Source organism: Ruditapes philippinarum, unplaced genomic scaffold (genome assembly GCF_026571515.1).
Source record: "Ruditapes philippinarum isolate M1 unplaced genomic scaffold, ASM2657151v2 ctg1899_1_1_1_1, whole genome shotgun sequence".
NCBI classification, from domain to species: Eukaryota; Metazoa; Mollusca; class Bivalvia; order Venerida; family Veneridae; genus Ruditapes; species Ruditapes philippinarum.
In genome coordinates this window covers 244,358-269,777 of record NW_026857526.1, presented here as the reverse complement: position 1 = coordinate 269,777, position 25,420 = coordinate 244,358, and the positions used below count along the sequence as shown (strand labels likewise).

Genomic DNA, 25,420 nt, shown 5'->3' with positions numbered 1-25,420 from the left:
GACACCAAACTTGGTGTAAAGGTAGCTTATACAGCATTTTTTTTTCTCTACTTTGGGAATGGTGCCGGTACCAGAGTGATCGGGAAAAAATGCGTTATTTTGACTAAAATTGGGAATTTTTTTAATGCATTTTTTGAGCTACAAATGAGATTAGACATCATGAATAAAGATAGCTAACAGCTTCTACTGTCAAAATAGAACTACTGAATGGTGATTTATATGAATATGTTGGATTTAAATGATTTTAGAAAAATCACTTGGCCTTTTGGGCATTTTGAACAGCCATTTTGGGAATTTAACATTGGAAATTGGGAATTTTAATGTCTATTTTCTATTGGGAATCGTACCGTTTTAGGGTAGTAGTTATTATACCCCCAAAAACGAAGTTTGGGGGGGTATATAGGAGTCACTCGGTGGTCGGTCGGTCGGTCGGTCGGTTGGTCGGTCGGGCGGGCGGTCGGTCGGTCGGTCGGTCGGTCCAGACGTCCGTTGCATTTTCCTTGTCCGGAGCATAACTTGAAAACTAATAGTTGGAATTCAATATAACTACATACAATGGTCAAGCACATTGAGAGGAAGTGCAGTGCACAAGAACCATAACTCTATCTTGACTAATTACAGAGTTATTGCCCTTTGTTACTTTTCCTTGTCCGGGGCATAACTTGAAAACTACTGGTTGGAATTTAAAACAACTTCATACAATTGTCAAACACAATAAGGGGAAGTGCAGTGCACAAGAACCATAACTCTATCTAAAGTAATTACAGAGTTATTGCCCTTTGTTGCTTTTCCATTGCTTTTTTTTTTGTCCGTTGCATTTTCCTTGTCCGGAGCATAACTTGAAGACTAATTGTTGGAATTCAATATAACTACATACAATGTTCAAGCACATTGAGAGGAAGTGCAGTGCGTAAGAAACATAACTCTATCTTGACTAATTATAGAGTTATTGCCCTTTGTTACTTTTCCTTGTCCGTGGCATAACTTGAAAACTACTGGTTGGAATTCAAAACAACTTCATACAATTGTCAAACACAATAAGGGGAAGTGCAGTGCACAAGAACAATAACTCTATCCAAAGTAATTACAGAGTTATTGCCCTTTGTTGCTTTTCCATTGCCTTCTTTTTTTGTCCGGACCATAACTTGAAGACTAATGGTTGGAATTCAATATAACTACATACAATGATCAAGCACATTGAGAGGAAGTGCAGTGCATAAGAACCATAACTCTATCTAAAGTAATTACAGAGTTATTGCCCTTTATTACTTTTCCATTGCTTTCTTTTGTCCGGACCATAACTTCAAGACTAATTGTTGGAATTCATTATAACTTCATACAATGGTCCAGCACATTGAGAGGAAGTGCAGTGCACAAGAACCATAACTCCATCTTGATTAATTACAGAGTTACTGCCCTTTGTTTCTTTTCCTTGTCCAGAGCATAACTTTAAAACTACTGGTTGGAATTCAAAACAACTTCATACAATGGTCAAGCACAATAAGGGGAAGTGCAGTGCACAAGAACCATAACTCCATCTTGACTAATTACAGAGTTATTGCCCTTTGTTTCTTTTCCATTGCTTTCTTTTGTCCGGACCATAACTTGAAGACTTATTGTTGGAATTCATTATAACTTCATACAATGGTCAAGCACATTGAGAGGAAGTGCTGTGCATATGAACCATAACTCCATCTTGACTTATTACAGAGTTACTGCCCTTTGTTACTTTTCCTTGTCCACAGCATGACTTGAAAACTACTGGTTGGAATACAAAACAACTTCATACAATGGTCAAGCACAATAAGGGGAAGTGCAGTGCACAAGAACCATAACTCCATCTTGACTAATTACAGAGTTATTGCCCTTTGTTACTTTTCCTTGTCCAGAGCATAACTTGAAAACTACTGTTTGGAATTCAGTACAACTTCATACAGTTGTCAAGGACATTAAAAGGAAGTGCAGTGCACAAGAGCCATAACTCCATTTTGACAAAATACAGAGTTACTGCCCTTTGATACTTTTCCTTGTCCGGAGCATAACTTAAAACGTACTGGTTGGAATTCAAAACAACTTCATACAATGGTCAAGCACAATAAGAGGAAGTGCAGTGCACAAGAACTATAACTCTATCTTCAGTATTTATAGAGTTATTGCCCTTTGTTCTTTTTCTTTGTCTTTCTGGACTTATTACAGAGTAATTCAATTAAACTTCATCAATGGCCAACCACATTCAAAGGAAATGCGACATATATGAACAACAATTATCTTTAATTGCCCACAACCATAACTCTATGTTTCAATTCTTTTAAAAGGTATTCTGTTACTAGTAACATCCTCATTTCCGAAGCAGACTTGTGGGGGTATTAATCACATTTAGTGATAGTTCTAGTATAAAGAAAAAAAACATTGTTATATCAAGACACAGCTTAGGATTGCTACCCAGATGTCTGTGATCAAGGTCAAGGCCACTGTTACTAAAAATGGAAATTCAGTTTCCACTCAATAACTTAAGTTTGCTTAGGCCTATTGACACCAAACTTAGTGTATAGGTAGCTGCTTTGGATTGTTACCCAGGTGTCTTTGATTAAGGTCAAGGTCACCATTATTAAAAATAGAAATTAAGTTTCTGCTCAATAACTTTAGTTTGCTTAGGCCTATTGACACCAAACTTGGTTTATAAGTAGCTTATATCAAGATGCATCTTGGGATTGCTACCCAGGTGTCTGTGATTAAAGTCAAGGTCACTGTTACTAAAAATAAGAATTCAGTTTCCACTCAATAACTTTAGTTTGCTGTGGTCTAATGACACCAAGCATGGTGTATGGGTAGCTTATATCAAGACGCAGCTTGGGATTGCTACCCAGATGTCTTTGATCAAGGTCACTGCTACTTAAATTAGAAATTCAGTTTCTGCTAAATAACTTTAGTTTGCTAAGGCCAATTGACATCAAACTTGGTGTATGGGTAGCTTATATCAAGAGGCAGCTTGGGATTGCTACCCAGATGTGCTTAATCAAGGTCAAGGTCACTTTTGCTAAAATTATAAATTAAGTTTCTGCTCAATAAATTCAGCTGCTTTACCTATTTCACAAAATTAATTATTGGGGATTATAAAAATTTTATCGGGGGCAATTTTGCAAAAAAAAAATTTGTCTTTTTTCCATAAAATTGAGTTTGCTTAGCCTATTTCACCCAAATTTTTATGGTAGCTCTAAAAGGCAAAATTGGGATGCTACCCAGGGTCTTGAAAAAAGGTCAAGGGCAATTTCCTAAAAAAAAAAGTTTTAAATTCCACAAAAATTTGTTTGCTGTGACCTATTACACCAAAATTGCTGTGGGGTTTGACTTCTGGAATTGATGATCTTGGTTTGAATTATGGACTTTGCATCTTTTTGCTCCCGCAGGTATGGTTTTCCCCCCGTGTTTCTTAAAGTTTTTTATTGGGTTAGCCAAAAATTTTCTTTTCCCGTTTTTTAGATAATTTAAAAATTTTTGACCAAATTGTATTGGTAAAACCAAACAAAACGAAAAAAAAGATTCATATTTTGACAAAAGACAAGACATGTTGAATTATTTCTATATGACCTTGACCTTTAATTAACCTTGACTGAAGGTCAAATTATTGAAATTTGCTCAATTTGTCACAACTTTAATTATGGTTATGTTACATTCTTGGACAAAATTGCATATATGACAAAACTGACATGATGATTATTCAAATGTGGCCTTGACATTTAACTGACATTGACTGTGAAGGTCAAACTATTGAAAGTTTAGTTATATTTTGTACAAGACAAAGGTGTTTTCTTGGTAAATTATTTACTACATTTTTTTTTTCTCAGATGTTTTTGATTTGGAAATAAAAAAAATACAGTGTAACCTCAACTTAGCAATGTCTTTTGTTATACATCCAGGACTTAGCAGTGGCTTTTGTTATACATCCAGGGGTCAATGTTTCAAGATTTAAAGGATTATATTATTCACTCAATACACAAAACATGTTAAATATGAGGTATTTAAGGAACCCAGCTTTAAGCTCTTATTTTTTAAGGCCATATATTTGCGGAAGGAATTTTGTTTCCTCTCTTTATCTCTTGGACTGTTTGTCATAAGTACTATGTATAACTTTCTATCCTTTTTATATGCCCGAAAGAATTTCGGGCATATTATGTTATACCCCCTGGCGTCTGTCTGTCTGTCCATACGAACCCAGAGGTACTTGTGTGACTTGGAGAACAATGGGTATCAGTAAATTCTCTTTGATCCTATTCATTCTATTTTTACTTGTGTGTCTTTTTTTATGCCTTGTGTGACTAAAAATGGCCAAAAAGATCAAAGGAAAAGTCACATAAGTACCATTTTGGGAGTATGTCCATCTGTCCATCTGTTAGCAATTTGGTTTCCGGAGCATAACTTAAGTTCCATTTGGCCCCCAATATTCAAACTTTGTAGGATGATTGTCCATATTAGGTAGAAGATCCCTATTGATTTGGGGGTCACAAGGTTAAAAGTCAAGGTCACTATTACTTTAAAAATGAAAGCAGTTTCTGGAGCATAACTTAAGTACCATTTGGCCCATTGTGTTCAAACTTCATAGGATGATTGTCCATATTGGGTAGAAGACCCCTATTGATTTTGGGGTCACAAGGTCAAAGGTCAAGGTCACTATTTCCTTAAAACTCAAAACAGTTTCTGGAGCATAACTTATGTTCCATGTGGCCCACAGTGTTCAAACTTCATAGGATGATTGTCCATATTGGGTAGAAAACCCCTATTGATTTTGGGGTCACAAGGTCAAAGGTCAAGGTCACTATTACCTTAAAACTGAAAACAGTTTTCGGAACATAACTTAAGTTTCATTTGGCCCACAGTGTTCAAACTTCATAGGATGATTGTCCATATTGGGTAGAAGACCCCTAGTGATTTTTAGGGTCACAAGGTCAAAGGTCATGGTCACTATTACTTTAAAACTGAAAACAGTTTCCGGGGCATAACTTAAGTTCCATTTGGCCCACAATATTCAAACTTCATAGGATGATTGTCCATATTAGGTAGAAGACCCCTATTGATTTTGGGGTCACAAGGTCAAAGGTCAAGGTCACTATTACCTTAAAACTGAAAACAGATTCGGGGCATAACTTAAGTTCCATTTGGACCACAATATCCAAACTTCATAGGAGGATTGTTATTTGAAGGATTATACTTTATTTAATTCTAGTGTCTTACATATGCTTCATCTTTACTAAAAAAAAAATCACTTTCGGGCATATAATGCTCCGCCTAGCGGTGCTCTTGTTGAAAAAATGAAAATTGTATTATGGACACCTAAAAAATTGTTGATTGTATAGAACTGTGATGTTTATTTTGCTTAAAGGTCAGAGCAAAACTGATGATAAGCTGTCTGGAGAAAGCATGGCAGAGAAGGAGGTGCTGTTAGAAAGTAACCCTGTTTCTGACAATGAATCAAGAAATGAAGGATACAGTAGTGAGATCAAAAAGGAACCCATACCAGCTGAAGAAGAGGAAGGTATTCTTACTAGGAAAGAAGATATTAAAGGCCATGAAGAACATAACGAAACAAGTGGTAAAGAAAGTCAGGATGCCAATTACACACAAAACCAATCAGATAACACAGACCAGGTTGTTGCAGAGGAAAGTAGAAACTTAAACAAAGAGGACGTTAGAAATGAATTAAATGTTGAGAAGGATTCTGTGGAGACTAGTTTTAAACCAGATTCCACTGAGAAAAAGTCTAACAGTTCTGATGATTCTAAAGATTCCCATTGTGATGCTACAGATCAAATCAAAGACAAAACTCTACAAAATGAGGAGGAAAAAGGGAGTGTAACCATGGATTCTGAAGATGATTCTGAGTTTGATATTGGTGAAACCAAAGGTTGTGGTGGAGCAGCCTCCTTAGGCACTGATAATGATCTAGGCTCTGGAACTCTTACTGGGGAAGCTAAAAAAAAGCAAAAGAAAAATAAGAAGAAAAGAAAGAAAGACAGAGATTTAAGTAAACAAGATGATAAGACAGATAATGCGAAATCTAAGAGCAAAGAAATTGATAAAACAAAATCAGAGTCCAAACAAGATATAGACAAAAAAAATCAAGAAAATAAATCACTAGAAACTTCAGATATGACACAAGCAAACCCAAGTGATAGTGATGGCAGAGTCTTTGGACAAGCTAAAACTTGGAAAACACCAGAAAATGTTGAGACATCCAAACCAAATGATTCAAGCATAATCAACACAAGCAGCAGTAAGACAGATGATGCGAAATCTAAGAGCAAAGAAATTGATAAAACAAAATCAGAGTCCAAACAAGATATAGACAAAAAAAATCAAGAAATTAAATCACTGGAAACTTCAGATATGACACAAGCAAACCCAAGTGATAGTGATGGCAGAGTCTTTGGACAAGCTAAAACTTGGGAAACACCAGAAAAAGTTGAGACATCCAAACCAAATGATTCAAGCATACTCAACACAAGCAGCAGTAACGATGCTCAAGGAAATGTCACGACAGTACAGGATGACCAAAAAGTACAAGACAATTTTGATGATCCAAAAATAGGTCCTGAAAAAGACAAATCTACAGATGAAGACAAATCTAGCTCAGAAGATGACAATGATATTGAAGGAGATAATGACAATAGAGGCATAAAAGAAAAAGATGGTAATGGACAGTTACCAAATGAAAACCAAGAGGGTGTAAGGGAAACAAATCCTGCAGTGAAGGAGACTGATATTGACACTGGGCAAACTATACATATACCTAAAAGAAAGAAAAAGAAGAAGAAAAAGAAAAAGAATAAGGTAAATCGTTTTCATTGTTCAAGAATTTAAAGTAGCATTAAATAAATATGTAAAAATGTTTTGCCGTCGGCCTAAAAACCAAGCATTCTACAGTTTCTTTAATCTTTTTAACAGTATTGTTGTAAATCGTTCATGAATTACATTTTTTACGAAAAAGCCTACGGTAACACTAAAGTTCGTATACGAATTTTAACATGCAAATGAAGACTATATTCAGCTTGTGTATGCGCTATGTCAAATTGTTTAAGTTGCTATACGGACACGTACAGCAAATATGAAATTTTCTTGTGCAAACACACTAACCGTTTTTGCTTCAAGGTGCACTAGGCCTGGCGTTCAGGAAAAAGTACTCCTCTCATCAAAAATATTAAATTTGTATGACAAAATCCATTACAATGCGGAAATATACCGTTAAATTAGGACTGCTACTTAGAGTCATGTTTGTTAATTTAATATTGAAGTAAGGATGATCTGAAGGCGGAGTTTCACATGCAAACAGAAAGTGTACTTCAGATTTCGCACAATGACGTTGCAGATTTTATGCTGATAAAACTCATTGTGGTTGTCTGGACACCAAAATAAGATCTGGAGTCGATGTGAAACCCAATTTATTAATGAAATGTCGCTATTTCTGTTTTTATGAAATTTGTTTAATGCAACTTTAAAAATAAGTTTTGATATGAATAGAAGGATATTCTGTAGTCCATCTCCTTTCATTTGTCATTTGAATTGAACAGCTGTTTCCTCTAAAAGTAGTAATGCTAGGCTTTAACACACCTGGTCATGCTCAGGTGATGTATTTTGAGCATCTGCTATCAACTTTTGAGATAAACAACATCTTATTATAAATCCATTTGTAAATTGTTATGAAGTAAATTGTAATTAAAGAAGTTTTCCTTTGAATTCTCATATGATAGATTATATATAACTTAACGCCATCCATTGCTTTTGCATATGGTTACATTGGTTGTATTATGGTATGGCATTTGTTGTTTCATAGATGTCTATTAGCTACATAGATGTCCGCTCACTAACTTGAGAACTATGATGTGTGCTGTCTTCTTAATAATACTGTACATGGACAGTAGGTGACCCTATTTTAAGTCATGATTAGGTGTGCTGTTTTCATAAATAGTGTGGAGGTTGGTGGTCATGGTCAGATATTCCCTATAGACTTTGAGATCAGTCAGTCTAAAGTCAAGTACACAATTGTGTTCAACAAGGAAAAAAATGTCCTCTTGATAACTATTTAGTCTTATAGGCGTTCGGCACATTGCCATCCAAATAATGGTCAAATTATCATTAAATAATCACCCCTTGATCATCAAGGACAAAATTGCTATCCAGCACCCATTTATTATATAAAATATATATAGTATAGAAATATTTACTGTTTAGACCAGTTATAGAAAATATTCTTAAACACCAGTGTAAGACAAGTCACAAGCTTTAAATAGTGTCGTTCAGGAACATCTTTATGTATGAATTTCTTACTTGGGATGAATTAAGAAATTTTGCCATTATAAATTGAATAAGCAGACAGGGTTATCTACATACACTGGTGCTTGAAAACCTGTCGTAAAACAAGTTGCATGCCTTTAATGACATCATTCCTGTATGCCTTTTATTGTGTCGCCTTGAAAAATATATAGGGGTTACTTTTGTCGGTGGTGTCGGCGTCGTTGTCGGCGTCGGCGTCCCCTTAAGCTTGTCCGGAGCATAAGTCAGTCATTATAAGTCGGATTGACTTCAAACTTGGTATGCATGCTTCTTACAATGACCCAAAGTGCAGTGCACAAGAACCGGTACTCTGCACTTCTTATTTTTTGAGTAATTGCCCTTTGTTAATTTTCATACTTTATTTTTGTCCGGGCCATTTCTCCTAAAGTATCAAATTTATGGACTTGAAACTTCATAGGATGATAGATCTCATCAAGAAGAAGTGCAGTGCACAAGAACTGGTACTCTGCATTTCTTATTTTTGAGTTATTGCCCTTTTTAATTTTCATACTTTATTTTTGTCCGGGCCATTTCTCCTAAAGTATCAAATCTATGGACTTGAAACTTCATAGGATGATAGATCTCATTTAGAAGAAGTGCAGTGCAAAAGAACTGGTACTCTGCATTTTTATTTTTGAGTTATTGCCCTTTGTTAATTTTTCATACTTTATTTTTGTCTGGGCCATTTCTCCTAAAGTATAAAAGCTATGGACTTGAAACTTCATAGGATTCAGGGGCCTCCGTGGCCGAGTGGTTAAAGTCGCTGACTTGAGATCACAGGTCCCTCACCACTGTAGGTTCGATCCTCACTCGGGTCGAAATCTTTCATGTGAGGAAGCCATCCAGCTGGCTTACGGAAGGTCGGTGGTTCTACTCAGGTGCCCGCTCGTGCCTGAAATAATGCCCGGAGGGGCACCTGGGGTCTTCCTCCACCAATAAAGCTGGAAAAAATCGACGAAAAATCTCGGCGGGACGCTCTAGGATGACCCGACTTGAGTGTACGGTCGCCCATATGGGCTTTCCGGCGGCGACCTTAAATAAACGCATAAAAAAAAAAAAAAAAATTCATAGGATGATAGATCGCATTAAGGAGAAGTGCAGTGCAAAAGAACTGGTACTCTGCATTTCTTATTTTTTTTGAGTTATTGCCCTTTGTTAATTTTCATACTTTATTTTTGTCCGGGCCATTTCTCCTAAAGAATAAAAGCTATGGACTTGAAACTTCATAGGATGATAAATCTCATTATGGAGAAGTGCAGTGCACAAGAACTGGTACTCTGCATTTCTTATTTTTTGAGTTATTGCCCTTTGTTTATTTTCATACTTTATTTTTGTCCAGGCCATTTCTCCTAAAGTATAAAAGCTATGGTTATGAAACTTCATAGGATGATAAATCTCATTAAGAAGAAGTGCAGTGCCCAAGAACTGGTACTCTGCATTTCTTATTTTTTGAGTTATTGCCCTTGTTAATTTTCAAACTTTATTTTTGTCCAGGCCATTTCTCATAAATTATAAAAGCTTTAGACTTGAAACTTAGTAGGATGATAGATCTTATTGATAAGAAGTGCAATGCACAGAAACTGCTGCTCTGCATTTCTTATTTTTTGAGCTATTGCCCTTTGTTGATTTTCAAATATCATTTTTGTCCTGGCCATTTCTCCTTAACTATATTGTTCACAAGGCGACACATCCGACTCGCGGAGTTCTAGTTAGCTCACCAGAGCCGAAGGCTCAGGGTGAGCTATTAGTATCAAAGGGGGATGCTTCGGCGTCCGTCGTCCATTGTCATGCGTCAACAATCATCTTCTTCTCTGAAATTTACTTCAAATTTGGTCTGTAGCATCCTTGTGACAGTCACACTTGAATTTGCTCATGTCTTTCCAATTGGCCCTTTTGAGGGGTCAGCAGAGCTAAAAATAGAAAAGCCTTTAAACATCTTCTTCTACAGATCACCAAACTTTGTCTGTAGCATTCTTGGGTAGTCTTTTATCAAGTTTGCTCATATTAATTTGATTGGCCCCTTTTAGGGGTCTCTAGGGCTAAAAATAGAAAAATCTTTAAACATCTTCTTTTACAGAACTAATTGATGGATAATCACTAAACTTTGTCTGTAGCATTCTTGGGTGGTGTTTTATCAAGTTTGCTCATATTAATTTGATTGGCCCCTTTTAGGGGTCTCTAGGGTTAAAAATAGAAAAACCTTTAAACGTCTATTTCTACATAACTAATTGATGGATGATCACTTAACTTTGTCTGTAGCATTCTTGGGTAGTCTTTTATCAACTTTGCTAATATTATTTTGATTGGCCCCTTTTAGGGGTCTCTAGGGCTAAAAATAGAAAAACCTTTAAACATCTTCTTCTACAGAACTAATGGATGGATGATCACCAAACTTTGTCTGTAGCATTCTTGGGTAGTGGTTTATCAAGTTTGCTCATATTAATTTGATTGGCCCCTTTTAGGGGCCGCTAAATCTAAAAATAGAAAAACCTTTAAATGTCTATTTCTAGAGAACTAATTGATGGATGATCACCAAACTTTGTCTGTAGCATTCTTGGGTAGTCTTTTATCAACTTTGCTAATATTATTTTGATAGGCCCCTTTTCTCAAGAAACTTACACATAAATCAAATAGACATGTACATAATAATAATTGTTACTTTATTTCATAAATCATTAGATGTATTGTAAACAATTAACATTAATTTTTCTAGGAGAAAGCTACTGTTGATACAGGCAGTACAACTCAAAACAAAGGAGTAAATACAAGGTGAGTTACAATATGTTTGTATAAAGTACAATATGAACTTTCCTGTTAGTTAATATTTGTTCATAAACATACACTATTATATACCTCTAACCTGTATTATTTGTATAATGGAGGTACACTGGTTTTTAATTGATGATCTCAAGAAATTTCAATAATTAAATGCTAAAATAAAGCACCAAACTGTTGTGCCCGATTAGAACTGTAAATGCTACAAAGATGTGCAGATTGGTCAAACTGCAATGTTATACAGTTGATATGGATCGCATTTGCTTACCAGTATCATTCTAGCTATTCAGAGATTTATAATGTTATATTTCCTATATTTTAATTGCTTTTTCTAGAAATTACATGAAAGAAGTACTGTATAAGCTTGTTCTACAAGTGTTCTATTAAACTATTTCTGGGGTTTAAAATCTGTAGTATAACATTTTTGCAATCACAATAATCAAAAGTAAATTAATATCTGTATTTTGTGTATATTCTGACAAGCAGCAAGACAGTATTTTTCTAGTCAAGATTTTCGATACTGTAATAATTGATGCTACTAAAGCGGGCATGCCTCTAGATGAGCCAAAATAATTCAAGAAAATCAAACTTGAGAAAAATGTTGTAAAATTTTAAGTAAAGTACAAAGATTCAAAATTCATGTAATATATTACTTGGCTAACACAGTATAAAGGACTATTTGTGTTTTTGGTAATTTACTCTGGTTGTAAGTGCTGTTTGCAATGTGTAATATATAAAACTTTCTTTTTATCTCATCGCTTTTCGTCCTGGGTCCAGCCGTCTGTAACTTGTACTTTTAAATGACATATTCTCATAAACCGCTGAGCCAATTTCATCCAAACTTCACAGGTATGTTCTTTGATGGTCACCTTAGAAAATTGTTCCATGAAGAACTCTGGTTGCCATGGCAACCCAAAGAAAACACTTAACAAATCTTCATATAAAAAAACCCAAAGAGCTAGAGCTTAGATATTAAGAATGAACATTCTCTAGTAAATGTCTACCAAGTTTTTTCAAATAAAAGCCCAGGGATCAAAATTGGCCCTGCCGCAGGGGTCAGTGATTTTCCTTATATGTATTTAGTAAAAAATTAAAAAATCTCCTCTTTTAAAGCCTGCAAAGCTAGAGCTTTGATATTTGGCATGAAACATCTTTTACTGAGTGTCTACAAAGTTAGTTCAAATAAAAGCCCTGGGGTTAATATTTGTCCTGCCGGGGGGTGGGGGGGGGGGGTGGAAAGAAGGGGGCGTCATATGCATATAGTAAAAACTTCTTTTAAAAAACCCAAAGAGCTAGAGCTTTTATATTTGCCATGAAACATCTCTTAGTTGGTGTCTACCAAGTTTATTCAAATAAAAGCCCTGGGGTCAAAATTGGCCAGACCTGGGGGGTCATTGATTTTTCTTATATGTATATAGTTCAAATTTAAAAGTCTAATTTTAAAACACCCAGAGCTAAGGTTTAGATATTAAACATGAAAGTTGTCTACCAAGTTTGTTCAATTTAAAATTTAAGCCCAGTGGCAAATTATTCTTGTTCATGGAGAGTTTTTATATTCAGGTGAGCAATTTCAGGGCCATCATGGCTCTCTTGTTTCATTCCACAATGTTTTACTTTAAAATTTATTTTCAAAATTTTTAATTAGGTGATTCATATCGGGAGAATTTGGTTAATAATGAAATATAGCTTCAATGAAATGTCTTATTTACTACTAAAACTAGAAAACATGTTTTTGTGATTGATTTTATCAAAGGCCTTATCCAGTCAAAATTGGTGATCACTTTCAATTCAAATTCTTTTAAAGTAATGCTTCTACATGGTCAGGATCCTTTAAGCATAGACAACTTAACTTTATATAAAAAAAATTGTAGAAAGATGATCATGTATGAGAAAATTCTCAAAGCTTATTGTATTACATGTGCATAGTTACTGGTATAGAAAAAATGTCATTGTTATTTTTACTTTTGTCTTATTTTTCAATTGTACAAGGGCAATTTCTTGCATTGTCTTACATTCACAAGTTTGTCCTTATTACCTGTCTACTAGAATTAAATATTGTGTTTATATCTTGAAGGAGCATGGCTAGAAATGCTGAAGAAGAGTGGTCAGTAACATTTCATGTTTTGACAAGTGAAGATTTTCATTTTCACCCTGATAAATACCAAGTCTTTATTGTGATGGGCCATGAGGAAATGGGAGGCTTGAAAAATAAAGAAAGGCAAATGAAAGTTGAAAGGTGAGGTTTATTTTACATCTCAATTAAAACAAACATAGTTAACATATTGTGTTATTATACCCCCACCACAAAATGTGGGGGGGCTATAATGGATAATGGATTTGCTTTGACGCGTTGGTCGTTCCGTCCGTCCGTCTCCATTTTTGTGTCCGCTCTATAAATCCTATACTAATTGGAGGATTTTCTTCAAACTTGGCTCAAATATTCACCTCTACAAAGGGAATGTCGGTGGTTCTACTCGGGTGCCAGTTTGTGCCTGAAATAATGCACGGAGGGGCACCTGAGGTCTTCCTCCACCAGTAAAGCTGGAACGTCGCCAAATGACCATTACTGTGTCGATGTGACGTAAAACCCAATCAAACAAACCTCAACAAGGGGATGTGCAGAACCCATGTGTCAGCTCAAGGTCAAGGTCACAATTGAAGGTCAAATATCAAAACAATCAAATATTAGACGGTATGTCGTGTCCGCTGTGTAAGTCCTACACTAATTGAAAGATTTTCTTCAAACTTGGCTCAAATGTGCACTTCAACAAGGGGATGTGCAGAACCCATGTTGCCCATGTGTCAGCTCAAGGTCAAGGTCACAATTGAAGGTCAAATAACAAACAATCAAATATTAGACAGTATGTCGTGTCCGCTCTGCAAGTCCTACACAAATTGAAAGATTTTCATCAATCTTGGCTCAAATGTTCACCTCAACAAGGTAATGTGCAGAACCCATGTTCTCCTTTTGCCGGTTTAAGGTCAAGGTGCCACTTAGAGGTCAAACATTGACTTAGAAAATATTCTTAAATTTTAACATGTATTTGAATATTTCTGAAACTTGAAAAACTTGAAACTTAAAATATATATAAAGTGTCACAATGAAGATATGCAGGTCAGGTTTCATAACTCTGTATTGCATTTTGACAAAAGTTATGCCCCATTTTAAGTTTTTAAATTTACATACAATCAAACATTAGACAATATGTAGTGTCCGCTCTATAAATCCTATACTAATGGAAGAATTTTCTTCAAACTTTACTCATAAGCTCACCTCAACAAGGTTATGTGCAGAACCCATGTTACCCTTGTCCCAGCTGAAGGCCAAGGTCACACTTGAAGGTCAAAAATTGACTTAGAAAATGTTCTGAAATTTTAACATGTACTTGAATATTTCTGAAACTAGCACAGGTATTTGCTTGAAACATAAAAGATATATGAGGTGTCTAAGGTAAGATATTCAAGTCAAGTTTCATAACTCTGTATTGCATTTTGACAAAGTTATGCCCCATTTTCAGTCTTTAAATTTACATACAATCAATACTAGTTAATATGTTGTGTCCGCTCTATGAATTCTATTCTAATGGAAGGATTTTCTTCAAACTTGACTCAAATGTTCACCCCAAATGTGCAGAACCCATCTTACCCTTGTGCCAGCTTAAGGTCAAGGCCACACTTGAAGGTCAAAAAGGTCAAAAATGTTCTGAAATTTTAACATGTACTTGAATATTTCTAAAACTAGAACAGATAATCATTTGAAACTTCAAATATATACGAAGTGTCGCAAGTAAGATATGCAGGTCAAGTTTCATAACTAAAAAAAGTGTGGGGGGATAACTTTGTATTGTATTTTGACAAAGTTAAGTCCATTTTTATGTCTTTAAATTTATTTACTATAATATTTCTTAAACCAGAACAGATATTTACTTGAAACTTAAAATTTATATGAATGGTTACAAGCAAGCTCAGATGACGAAAATTCTACAATTCCATTGAATTATGACACAAGTTATGCCCCTTTTAGGCTTAGAAAATGTTCTGATATAACCATTAATACTTAAATGTTTCTGAAACTAGAACAGATATTCACTTGAAACTATATAATATATGAAGGGTCACAAGTAAGCTCAGTATGCAAAGTTTTTCCACTCTTAATTACATTTTGACATAATTATGCTATTTTCTTAACTTCACTGCTTTTGTTTGTTTTAGTACATTGGGAAAATGAAAGGTTATTTGTAACTGTTTCAAACAAGATTTGACAATATATATTTATACTATTACCAGAGTGTACAATTTGTCTTTTTTTCACCAGAGATAATTTTTTTTTATGTATATGTATTTGTGCCACTAAAGTAATTCCCTTAACCACCTTTTCAAGTTGTCTTCTGTCAAGGACATTGGTAGGGGTATGAATCGCATTCAGCGATAGTTCTAGTTTTAAGCTCACCAGAGCCAAAGGCTCAGGGTGAGCTATTAGTATCAAAGGGGGATGCTCCAGCGTCCATGGTCCGTCGTCATGCGTCAACAATCGTCTTCTTCTCTGAAACTACTAAGCAGATATACTTCAAATTTGGTCTGTAGCATCCTTGTGACAGTCACACTTGAATTTGCTCATGTCATTCCAATTGGCCCCTTTTACGGGTCAGCAGAGCTAAAAATAAGAAAACCTTTAAACATCTTCTTCTACAGAACTAATTGATGGATGATCACCAAACTTTGTTTATAGCATTCTTGGGTAGTCTTTTATCAAGTTTGCTCATATTAATTTGATTGCCCAGGGCTAAAAATAGAAAAACCTTTAAACATCTTCTTCTACAGAACTAATGGACGGATGATCACTTAACTTTGTCTGTAGCATTCTTGGGTAGTCTTTTATCAAGTTTGCTTATATTAATGTGATTAGCCCCTTTTAGGGGTCTCTATAACTAAAAAAAGAAATACCGTTAAATGTCTATTTTTAGAGAACTAATTGATGGATGATCACCAACTTTTGTCTGTAGCATTTTTGGGTAGTCTTTTGTAAAGTTTGCTCATATGAATTTGATTGGCCCCTTTTAGGAGCCGCTTAAGCTAAAAATAGAAAAACCTCTAAATGTTTATTTCTACAGAACTAATGGATGGATGATCACCAAACTTTGTCTGAAGCATTGTTGGGTAGTCTTTTATCAAGTTTGCTCATATTATTCTGATTGGCCTCTTTTAGGGGCCGCTTAAATTAAAAATAGATATACATTTAAATGTCAATTGCTACAGAACTAATTGATGGATGATCACCAAACTTTGTCTGTAGCATTTTTGGATAATCTTTTATCAAGGTTGCTCATATTAGTTTGATTGGCCCCTTTTAAGGGCCGCTAAAGCTAAAAATAGAAAAACCTTTAAACATCTTCTTCTTCAGAACCAATTGATGGATGATCACCAAACTTTGTCTGACTTTATTTGATTAGCTCCTTTTAGGGGCCACTTAAGCTAAAAATAGAAAAACCTTTGAACATCATTTCCTACTGAAATAATTGATAGATGATCACCAAACTTTGTAGCATTCTTAGGTAGTCTTTTATCATTTTATCTTTTGCTCATATTAATTTGATTAGCCCCGTTTAAGCTAAAGCTTGAAATGCCCCAGGTCATGGCATTTCTTCAAATTATTGTTTAAACATATTCTATGCTCAAATTTAATATTAGAATATATTGACATTCCAACACTGAAAAGCAGTTGTTTCTGGTGAGCGACTCAGGGCCATCATGGCCCTCTTGTTTTATGTTGCGAAGTAGACTGTCAAGATAATGTAATAACAATCCAATTAATGGAGAACCCTTTAACTATTTTGATGATAAGGTTTTACCTTTAAAAATTGTTATAAGTCTGAATCATTGTATAATGTTTCTATACTTCCTTACTTCAATCAGCCTATACACTTAATCAATTTCATGTTTAGTACATTGCCTATCAAAACAATTTTTGTTCTTTGTGGGGCAGAAAACCAATAAATGGACACATTTTTGATATTTGTGGGGCAGAAAACCAATAAATATAACAGATAATAATTTTTTCCCTTAATTTTATTTTAATATTTCATTTCTTTACATGTGTAACCAAAACATAAAATTTTATGTTATTTGTAAATTGTAATTGTATTTCTGAGCATTTAGAAATTCACACATGGTTTCTTTTTATGAAAGAATTCTACTGATTTTTCCTAAAGAAACATTCTGTGAATGAGCAATTCACTAGAAAAAATGGGCACTACATTTTATCCCATGTATAATATAGAGGATATTGAATGAGTGTAGTTTAATACTAAATTTATTGAACGAGTTGAATAAAATCATATTATGCGAGCCTCTGGCGAGCATAATATTGTTTTATTCAACGAGTTCAATAAATTTAGTATTGAATCTACACGAATATAATATTCTATTTATCACATATATAAAATAAGAACAGTAAACTGTTAAAATGAGTAATTTTTCAATGACGCGTCTATAGTGTAACGCTAACATTAGCGCGCTTTAACGCTATGTTTCTATATAGCGCAAATGACGTCACGTCAAAGTGTTATTACACTAGTGTAATATCGTTTTTATTACATGGCTTTATTACACTCCTGCGCCGCGGTTTATGTGATAAAATGAAATATTAAATGAAAACTTTGTGTTATTTAGAAGCATAGTAAATTGCCTTTTTTAACACAAATTGACAAATACACTCACTGCTGTTTCAAGTACATGGTTTCTGCTGGCCTAAATCCAGTTATTTATAATTTACAGAACTGTCTAACAACCTTCAGTTTTTAATTCATTTGACACATTTAATAATAAATCATAGGTAAAGTCTCTGTAGTATCATGTGTACTTATATTGAATCCTTAATCAACCTTTGACCTGTAAGACATGATTGTTCAAATTGAAAACATTACAATCCATGATACAGTACAGTGTAATAACATCTTTTGATGACATAAGACTAGTAGGATAAAATATATTTTTTACATTTTAGGCCTGTAGAGGGTGATATATATGAGCTAGTGTATGAGACTAAAATACCGTTTAGGCTTCTTGATAGCAGTAACTATTTTCCATACAAGTATTATTTCAAGAAAAAAGACAAGGAAGGAAAGTATGAACATTACATTAGAGGTGGAAAAACTGGGGAGGATGTGAATAGAATCCTGTATGTTGATAAAAAATACAAAAGTTTTGGTAAGCATTTTAAAGATGTATTCATACATGACAATTGAAAATGTTACTTTACGCTACATTATAATTATTATGTTTTATAGATGTTTAGCTACCTAATAATATATGTATGTTTTTACACTGAATATGTATCATGCCATACTGGCTTAATTTAGCTTGACTTTTCTTTGAAGGAAAGAAAATAGAGTTGCTTTTGCTGTTGCCTTTGCCTTCCTTCAAAATTGTAATCTTGATTTATTGGTTTATTGTGTTCATATTTCAACACAACAGCCCTTGGGGCAGGTAGAGGTGCAATGATGTGTTCCGATGCATCGAAAACTGGTTTAGTGGGCTGATTCTGAGTCGGATATCAAATATGAGAATTTCGATTCGATTCACAGCTAAAAATAAACATAAAAGAATTTCAGTCTCTCTCTAACTAGCATACCCCTTTATTACTTGAAATATTATTGGTCAATTTAACTCAGTCATCCAATCAGTGAGCGTGTAATGTTGAATTTCTAAACAGTTGACGTCATCATACGAGGTAATTACTAGAGATAGAAAAGTTTATCCGGCAAGGCTTTATCCAGCTGATGATATTGACAGTAGCAGGATAAAAGATTATTTGTTCTTCATAAATTTTTGACTTTATCGAAGATTTTAATAGCTTTGCACAAATAATCACCATCATGAGACCATGTGTTTAAGATATGCATGGCACAACATCAAGGTCATGGATGCTGAGGGCAAGAAGTATATATTCATGTGAGCTGTGGAAGGGGATTTAGCTCTCCGTTAGACTGCCTTGATATTGCAAAATGGATTATCATCAAGTTTTAACATAGTAATCCAAGACAAACCTTGACCATCACTTACAAATAACCTTCACGTTGAAGGTCAAATTATAAAAATTTCTTCTTTTTTATGCAGTAACCGGATATAACTTTATTATGTCTCCCCCACCTCGGGGGGAGACATATTGTTTTTGCCCTGTCCGTCCGTCAGTCCGTCCGTCCGTCCGTCAGTCCGTCAGTCCGTCCGTCCATTCTTCGTTTCCGGACGATAACTAGAGTTCCTTTTGACCTACAGCTCTCAAACTTCATAGGATGAATGGTCTTATTGAGCAGATGATCCCTATTGTTTTTGGGGTCAGTAGTTCAAAGGTCAAGGTCACAGTGACGGTTGGTCAATTTCTCGTTTCCGGATGATAACTAGAGTTCCTTTTGACCTACAGCCTCAAACTTCATAGGATGATTGGTCTTATAGAGCTGATGATCCCTATTGTTTTTGGGGTCAGTAGGTCAAAGGTCAAGGTCACACTGACCGTTGGTCAATTTCTCGTTTCCAGATGATAACTAGAGTTCCTTTAGACCTACAGACCTCAAACTTCATAGGATGATTGGTCTTATTGAGCAGATGATCCCTATTGTTTTTTGGGGTCAGTAGTTCAAAGGTCAAGGTCACAGTGACCGTTGGTCAATTTCTCGTTTCCGGGATGATAACTAGAGTTCCTTTTGACCTACAGCCCTCAAACTTCATAGGATGATTGGTCTTATAGAGCAGATGATCCCTATTGTTTTTGGGGTCAGTAGGTCAAAGGTCAAGGTCACAGTGACCGTTGGTCAATTTCTCATTTCCGGATGATAACTAGAGTTCCTTTTGACCTACAACCCTCAAACTGGGGGGAGACATATTGTTTTTTGCCCTGTCCGTCCGTCAGTCCGTCCGTCCGTCAGTCCGTCAGTCCGTCCGTCCATTCTTCGTTTCCGGACGATAACTAGAGTTCCTTTTGACCTACAGCTCTCAAACTTCATAGGATGAATGGTCTTATTGAGCAGATGATCCCTATTGTTTTTGGGGTCAGTAGTTCAAAGGTCAAGGTCACAGTGACCGTTGGTCAATTTCTTAGGAAGCATCTTCTCATACAACCTTAACAATAGAAACCATCCATAGACAGCCTTCATTGAAGTGACTACCGGGTATTTACATTATCTTATCTCCATTTCCATTCCTGTTTCCATTCACAGTTATTCTCAGCAGTGGGGGAGACATGCGCTTTTTTACAAAAGCATCCTCTAGTTATTAATGAATTAATATACTTTATATTAAGACACAACATTCTTTGGGTTAAGACTGTCTTGTATATCAAACTGAAATTAACTGTGGCTCTTTTATGACCTTGTCCTTGAAAGATAAAATATTGAATTTTCTCTGATCTTTAATATAATTGACTGTTACTTGGAAAGTAATGAATGGCTTATTATTAACCAGGTTTTCCCAAGGAAAAATCTGGTTATAAGATTGAGGTATGTTGGCGGGCGGGCGGGCGGACGGACGGGCGTAAACAATTTCTTCTGTGCGCAACTCCTACATTTCTCAACGAATTTTGAAATTTTCACAGAAGCTTTGTCATCAAGTGCCCTGGTGCATATTGTCAGGGTTTTGTGATTGGATAATATTTGACCTAATTATGGCCCTTTGTTTTTTTCCATTATATAGAATATATAGTGAACAATTTCTTCTGTGCGCAACTTCTCCTAAATTTCTCAAAGGATTTTGTTCAAACTTTCACAGAAGCTTTGTCATCAAGTGCCCTAGTGCACCATTGTCAGGGTTTTGTGATTGGATAATATTTGACCTAATTATGGCCCTTTGTTTTTTTTCCTTATATAGAATATATAGTGAACAATTTCTTCTGTTCATAACTTCTCCTAAATTTCTCAAAGGATTTTGTTCAAACTTTCACAGAAGTTTTGTCATCAAGTGTCCTGATGCATACTGTTGGGGTTTTGTGATTGGATAATTTTTGACCTAATAATGGCCCTTTGTTTATTTTCCTTATACAGAATATATAATGAACAATTTCTTCTGTGCGCAACTCCTCCTACATTTCTCAAGGGATTTTGTTCAAACTTTCACAGAAGCTTTGTCATAAAGTGTCCTGATGCATACTGCTGGGGTTTTGTGATTGGATAATATTTGACCTAATTATGGCCCGTTGTTATTTTTCCTTATACAGAATATATAGTGAACAATTCTTTTGTGCGCAACTCCTTCTACATTTCTCAAGGAATTTTGTTCAAACTTTCACAGAAGCTTTGTCATCTAGTGCCCTGATGCATACTGTTGGAATTTTGTGATCGGATAATTTTTTACCTAATTATGGCCCTTTTATTTTTTTTCCTTATATAGAGTATATAGTGAACAATTTCTTCTGTTGCCCAACTGCTTCTTTCAAAGGATTTTGTAACAATTTTCACAGATTAGCTTTACCCTCAAGTGCCCTGATGTGTATTGTCAGGGTTTTATGATTGGATAAGTTTTTACCTTTTACCTTATTATGGCCCTTTGTTTTTCCATAAAATTTAATTATTAGTGTAATATATCCTATTAATCACAACAGACTTTATTTAGTTATAAAACAGAAACTATCTAGGTTGTTGCATGCCTGCCAGCTCATCTGCCTGCTTTTGGGTCATGTAGAGTCAAGGTCAAGGACATTGTTGCTAAAAATAGAGAATCTGTTTCCAGTCAGGTCACTGTTAGTAAAAATAGAAAATAGGTTCCCGGTCAATAACCTTTTTGGAATAAGATATTTTTATGAAATTTGTGGTAAAGCAAGTTTTTATGAAGACCTGACTTGGGACGGCTTTTTGGCCTCCTAGGGTCAAGGTTACAGTGACTAAAAATAAAAAATTCATTATTCATGATTAACATTGCACATAGTTACATTGTTTGTTGCTTGTATTTGTATTTCAACTACAACATACATGTATTTATCTACAATGGTGATAATTGAAAACCTGGTGTCGTGGCATTGCCATGTTTCTTGTCTTCATACTTGGACAGAATGACCTTTTGTAGAAGAACTTTTAAAGGTTGAAACGACATTGACCTTGAACTTTAAATGAGCTTGACCGTCAAGGTCAAATTATTCAGTTTTGGTTATTTATACAGTCTAACTTGCCCATGCAACCACGTGTATTAAGTGACTTTTGTCTTAAACGACTACTTTAAATTCCCCCCGATCATTTTCTCTCTATATCTTTAATGTATTAAGCGACTTTTGCTCAACGCGACCAGCGACCGCTAATTAGTCACCTAATTGACATCAATCTTTTCATTAAACGACCACTTTTACCTGTCAAGTAATTGTGTTTTTAAAGAACGCCACCTCGTTATGTCACAAGTGTCAGCAATCAAAACACAACAATAAACGTGTGAAAAACTCTATTTCCCATACCGTTTTAGCGTATGCAAATGAAGTTAAGTATACGCGTGACGTGTATAATCCAATAATATCGGATAAACAATGCAACGCTCCGCCCATACTGAGATGGTGTATACGCTTCGCTTGTTGACATTTAGACTGCATTGAATTGACCTTGAACTTGATCAGCCATTAAATTAATCGTAACAAATAGATGTAGTTTGTTTATTTCAAATGAAAAAATGCACAACAGAAAACATCTTCACTAATAGGGTTTTCGTGTTGGAGACAAGGAAAAACAACGGAGAAGTTAAAAAATTCTGGAAAAAATGTCAAACATGTACGTCATGGATCAAAACTGTTTTGTCAATAAATATCAGAACGTTATTAGCTCACCTGTCACAAAGTGACAGGGTAAGCTTTTGTGATCGCTTTTCGTCCGGCGTCCGTCCGTCCGTCCGTCGTCCGTCCGTCGTCCGTAAACTTTTGCTTTAAATGACATCTCCTCATAAACCACTGAGCCAATTTCATCCAAACTTCACAGGAATGTTCCTTTGGTGGTCACCTTTAAAAATTGTTCAAAGAATTTAATTCCATACTGAACTCTGGTTGCCATGGCAACCGAAAGAAAAATCTTTAAATATCTTCTTTTAAACAACCCTAAGAGCTAGAGCTTAGATATTTGGCATGAAACATCTTCTAATGAGTGTCTACCAAGTTTGTTCAAATAAAAGCCCTGGGGTCAAAATTGGCCCCGCCCCAGGGGGTCATAGATTTTCCCTATATGCATATAGTAAAAACTTAAAAAATCTTCTTTTAAAGAACCAAAAGAGCTAGAGCTAAGATATTTGGCATGAAACATCTTCTAGTGAGTGTCTACCAAGTTTGTTCAAATAAAAGCCCTGGGGTCAAAATTGGCCCCGCCCCAGGGGGTCATTGATTTTCCCTATATGCATATAGTAAAAACTTAAAAAATCTTCTTTTAAAAAACTGTAAGAGCTAGAGCTTAGATATTTGGCATAAAACATCTTCTAGTGAATGTCTACCAAGTTTGTTCAAATAAAAGCCCTGGGGTCAAAATTGGCCCCGCCCCAGGGGTCATTGATTTTCCTATATGCATATAGTAAAAACTTAAAAAATCTTCTTTTAAAGAACCAAAAGAGCTAGAGCTAAGATATTTGGCATGAAACATCTTCTAGTGAGTGTCTACCAAGTTTGTTCAAATAAAAGCCCTGGGGTCAAAATTGGCCCCGTCCCAGGGGGTCATTGATTTTCCCTATATGCATATAGTAAAAACTTAAAAAATCTTCTTTTAAAGAACCAAAAGAGCTAGAGCTAAGATATTTGGCATGAAACATCTTCTAGTGAGTGTCTACCAAGTTTGTTCAAATAAAAGCCCTGGGGTCAAAATTGGCCCCGCCCCAGGGGGTCATTGATTTTCCCTATATGCATATAGTAAAAACTTAAAAAATCTTCTTTTAAAAAACTGTAAGAGCTAGAGCTTAGATATTTGGCATGAAACATCTTCTAGTGAATGTCTATCAAGTTTGTTGAAATAAAAGCCCTTGGGTCAAAATTGGCCCCGCCCCAGGGGGTCATTGATTTTCTCTACATGCATATAGTAAAAACTTAAAAAATCTTCTTTTAAAGAACCCAAAGAGCTAGAGCTAAGATATGTAGCATGAAACATCTTCTAGTGAGTGTCTACCAAGTTTGTTCAAATAAAAGCTCTGGGGTCAAAATTGGCCCCGCCCCAGGGGGTCATTGATTTTCCCTATATGTGTATAGCAAAAACTTAAAAATCTTCTTTGAAAAAACCCAAATAGCTAGAGTTTAGATATTAAGCATAAAACATCTTTAAGTAAATATCTACAAAGTTTGTTCAAATAAAAGCCCGGGGGTCAAAACTGGCCCTGCCCCAGGGGTGTCATTGATTTTAACTATATGTGTATAGTAAAAACTTAAAAAATCTTCTTTTAAAAAACCCAATGAGCTAGAACTTAGATGTTTAGCATGAAACATCTTCTTATGGGTATCTACCAAGTTTGTTCAAATAAACAAATAAAAGCCCTTGGGTAAACATTTGCCCGGGGGGAGGGGGGGGCTATATACAGGTGAGCGACCTCAGGGCCATCATGGCCCTCTTGTTTTTACATTTGCATCCGTTTAGATTTTCGGAGCGTACTTATTATTCAACATTTATATAAAAATGAAGTTGAAAAACAATCCCATCGAATAAAAAAGATGTCATTTATAAATTTTGACTTTAATATCACGCTGACTGTCTTAAGAGACCGTTTCATTAAGCGACCGTTTTTGGTGTTTCCCTTGCCGGTTGCTTAATACACGTTTGACTGTATACGAATTTGATGTATACTTGAACAAAACAAGACTTGCTACCAAACAAATATATTGAATATTGTAGATTTGACTTAAATTTTTCATTGACCTTGACTGTCAAGGTCAGATTAATGGAATTCTTTTGGTTTTGCATTATTAACTGCCATCTAGTTACTGGATAATCTTTATGGCAAAGAGTTCACTTTTTTAGCTCACCTGAGCACGAAGTGCTCAAAGGTGAGCTTTTGTCATCACTCTGCGTGCGTCGTGCGTCGTGCGTCCTTCAAAAAATGGCGTCAAACTTTTCAAACAACATCTCCTCCTAAACTACATGGCCAATTGCAACCAAACTTTACAGAAATGATCCTTAGGTGGACCCCTTTCAAAGTTGTTCAAAAATTTAAATTCCATTAAAAACTCTGGTTGCCATGGCAACCAATAAGAAAAACTTAAAAAATCTTCTTCTAAAAAACCGTAAGAGCTAGAGCTTAGATATTTGGCATGAAACATCTTCTAATGAGTGCCTACCAAGTTTGTTCAAATCAAAGCCCTAGGGTCAAAATTGGCCCCGCCCCAGGGGGTCAT

The 25,420-nt window shown here is 35.3% G+C and overlaps 1 protein-coding gene across 1 annotated transcript in view; it reads left to right on the top strand.

Annotated features, from left to right (window-relative positions):
- Positions 1-5,377: 5,377 nt before the first annotated feature.
- LOC132750079 (E3 ubiquitin-protein ligase rnf213-alpha-like) overlaps positions 5,378-25,420 on the top strand; it is a 162,222-nt gene continuing 142,179 nt past the window's right edge. The window contains exons 1-4 of the mRNA XM_060740016.1: positions 5,378-6,825; positions 11,039-11,094; positions 13,175-13,336; positions 18,104-18,306. Coding sequence (XP_060595999.1) covers positions 5,416-6,825; positions 11,039-11,094; positions 13,175-13,336; positions 18,104-18,306 — 1,831 coding nt within the window. The 5' untranslated portion in view covers positions 5,378-5,415. The remainder of the gene's footprint in view (positions 6,826-11,038; positions 11,095-13,174; positions 13,337-18,103; positions 18,307-25,420) is intronic.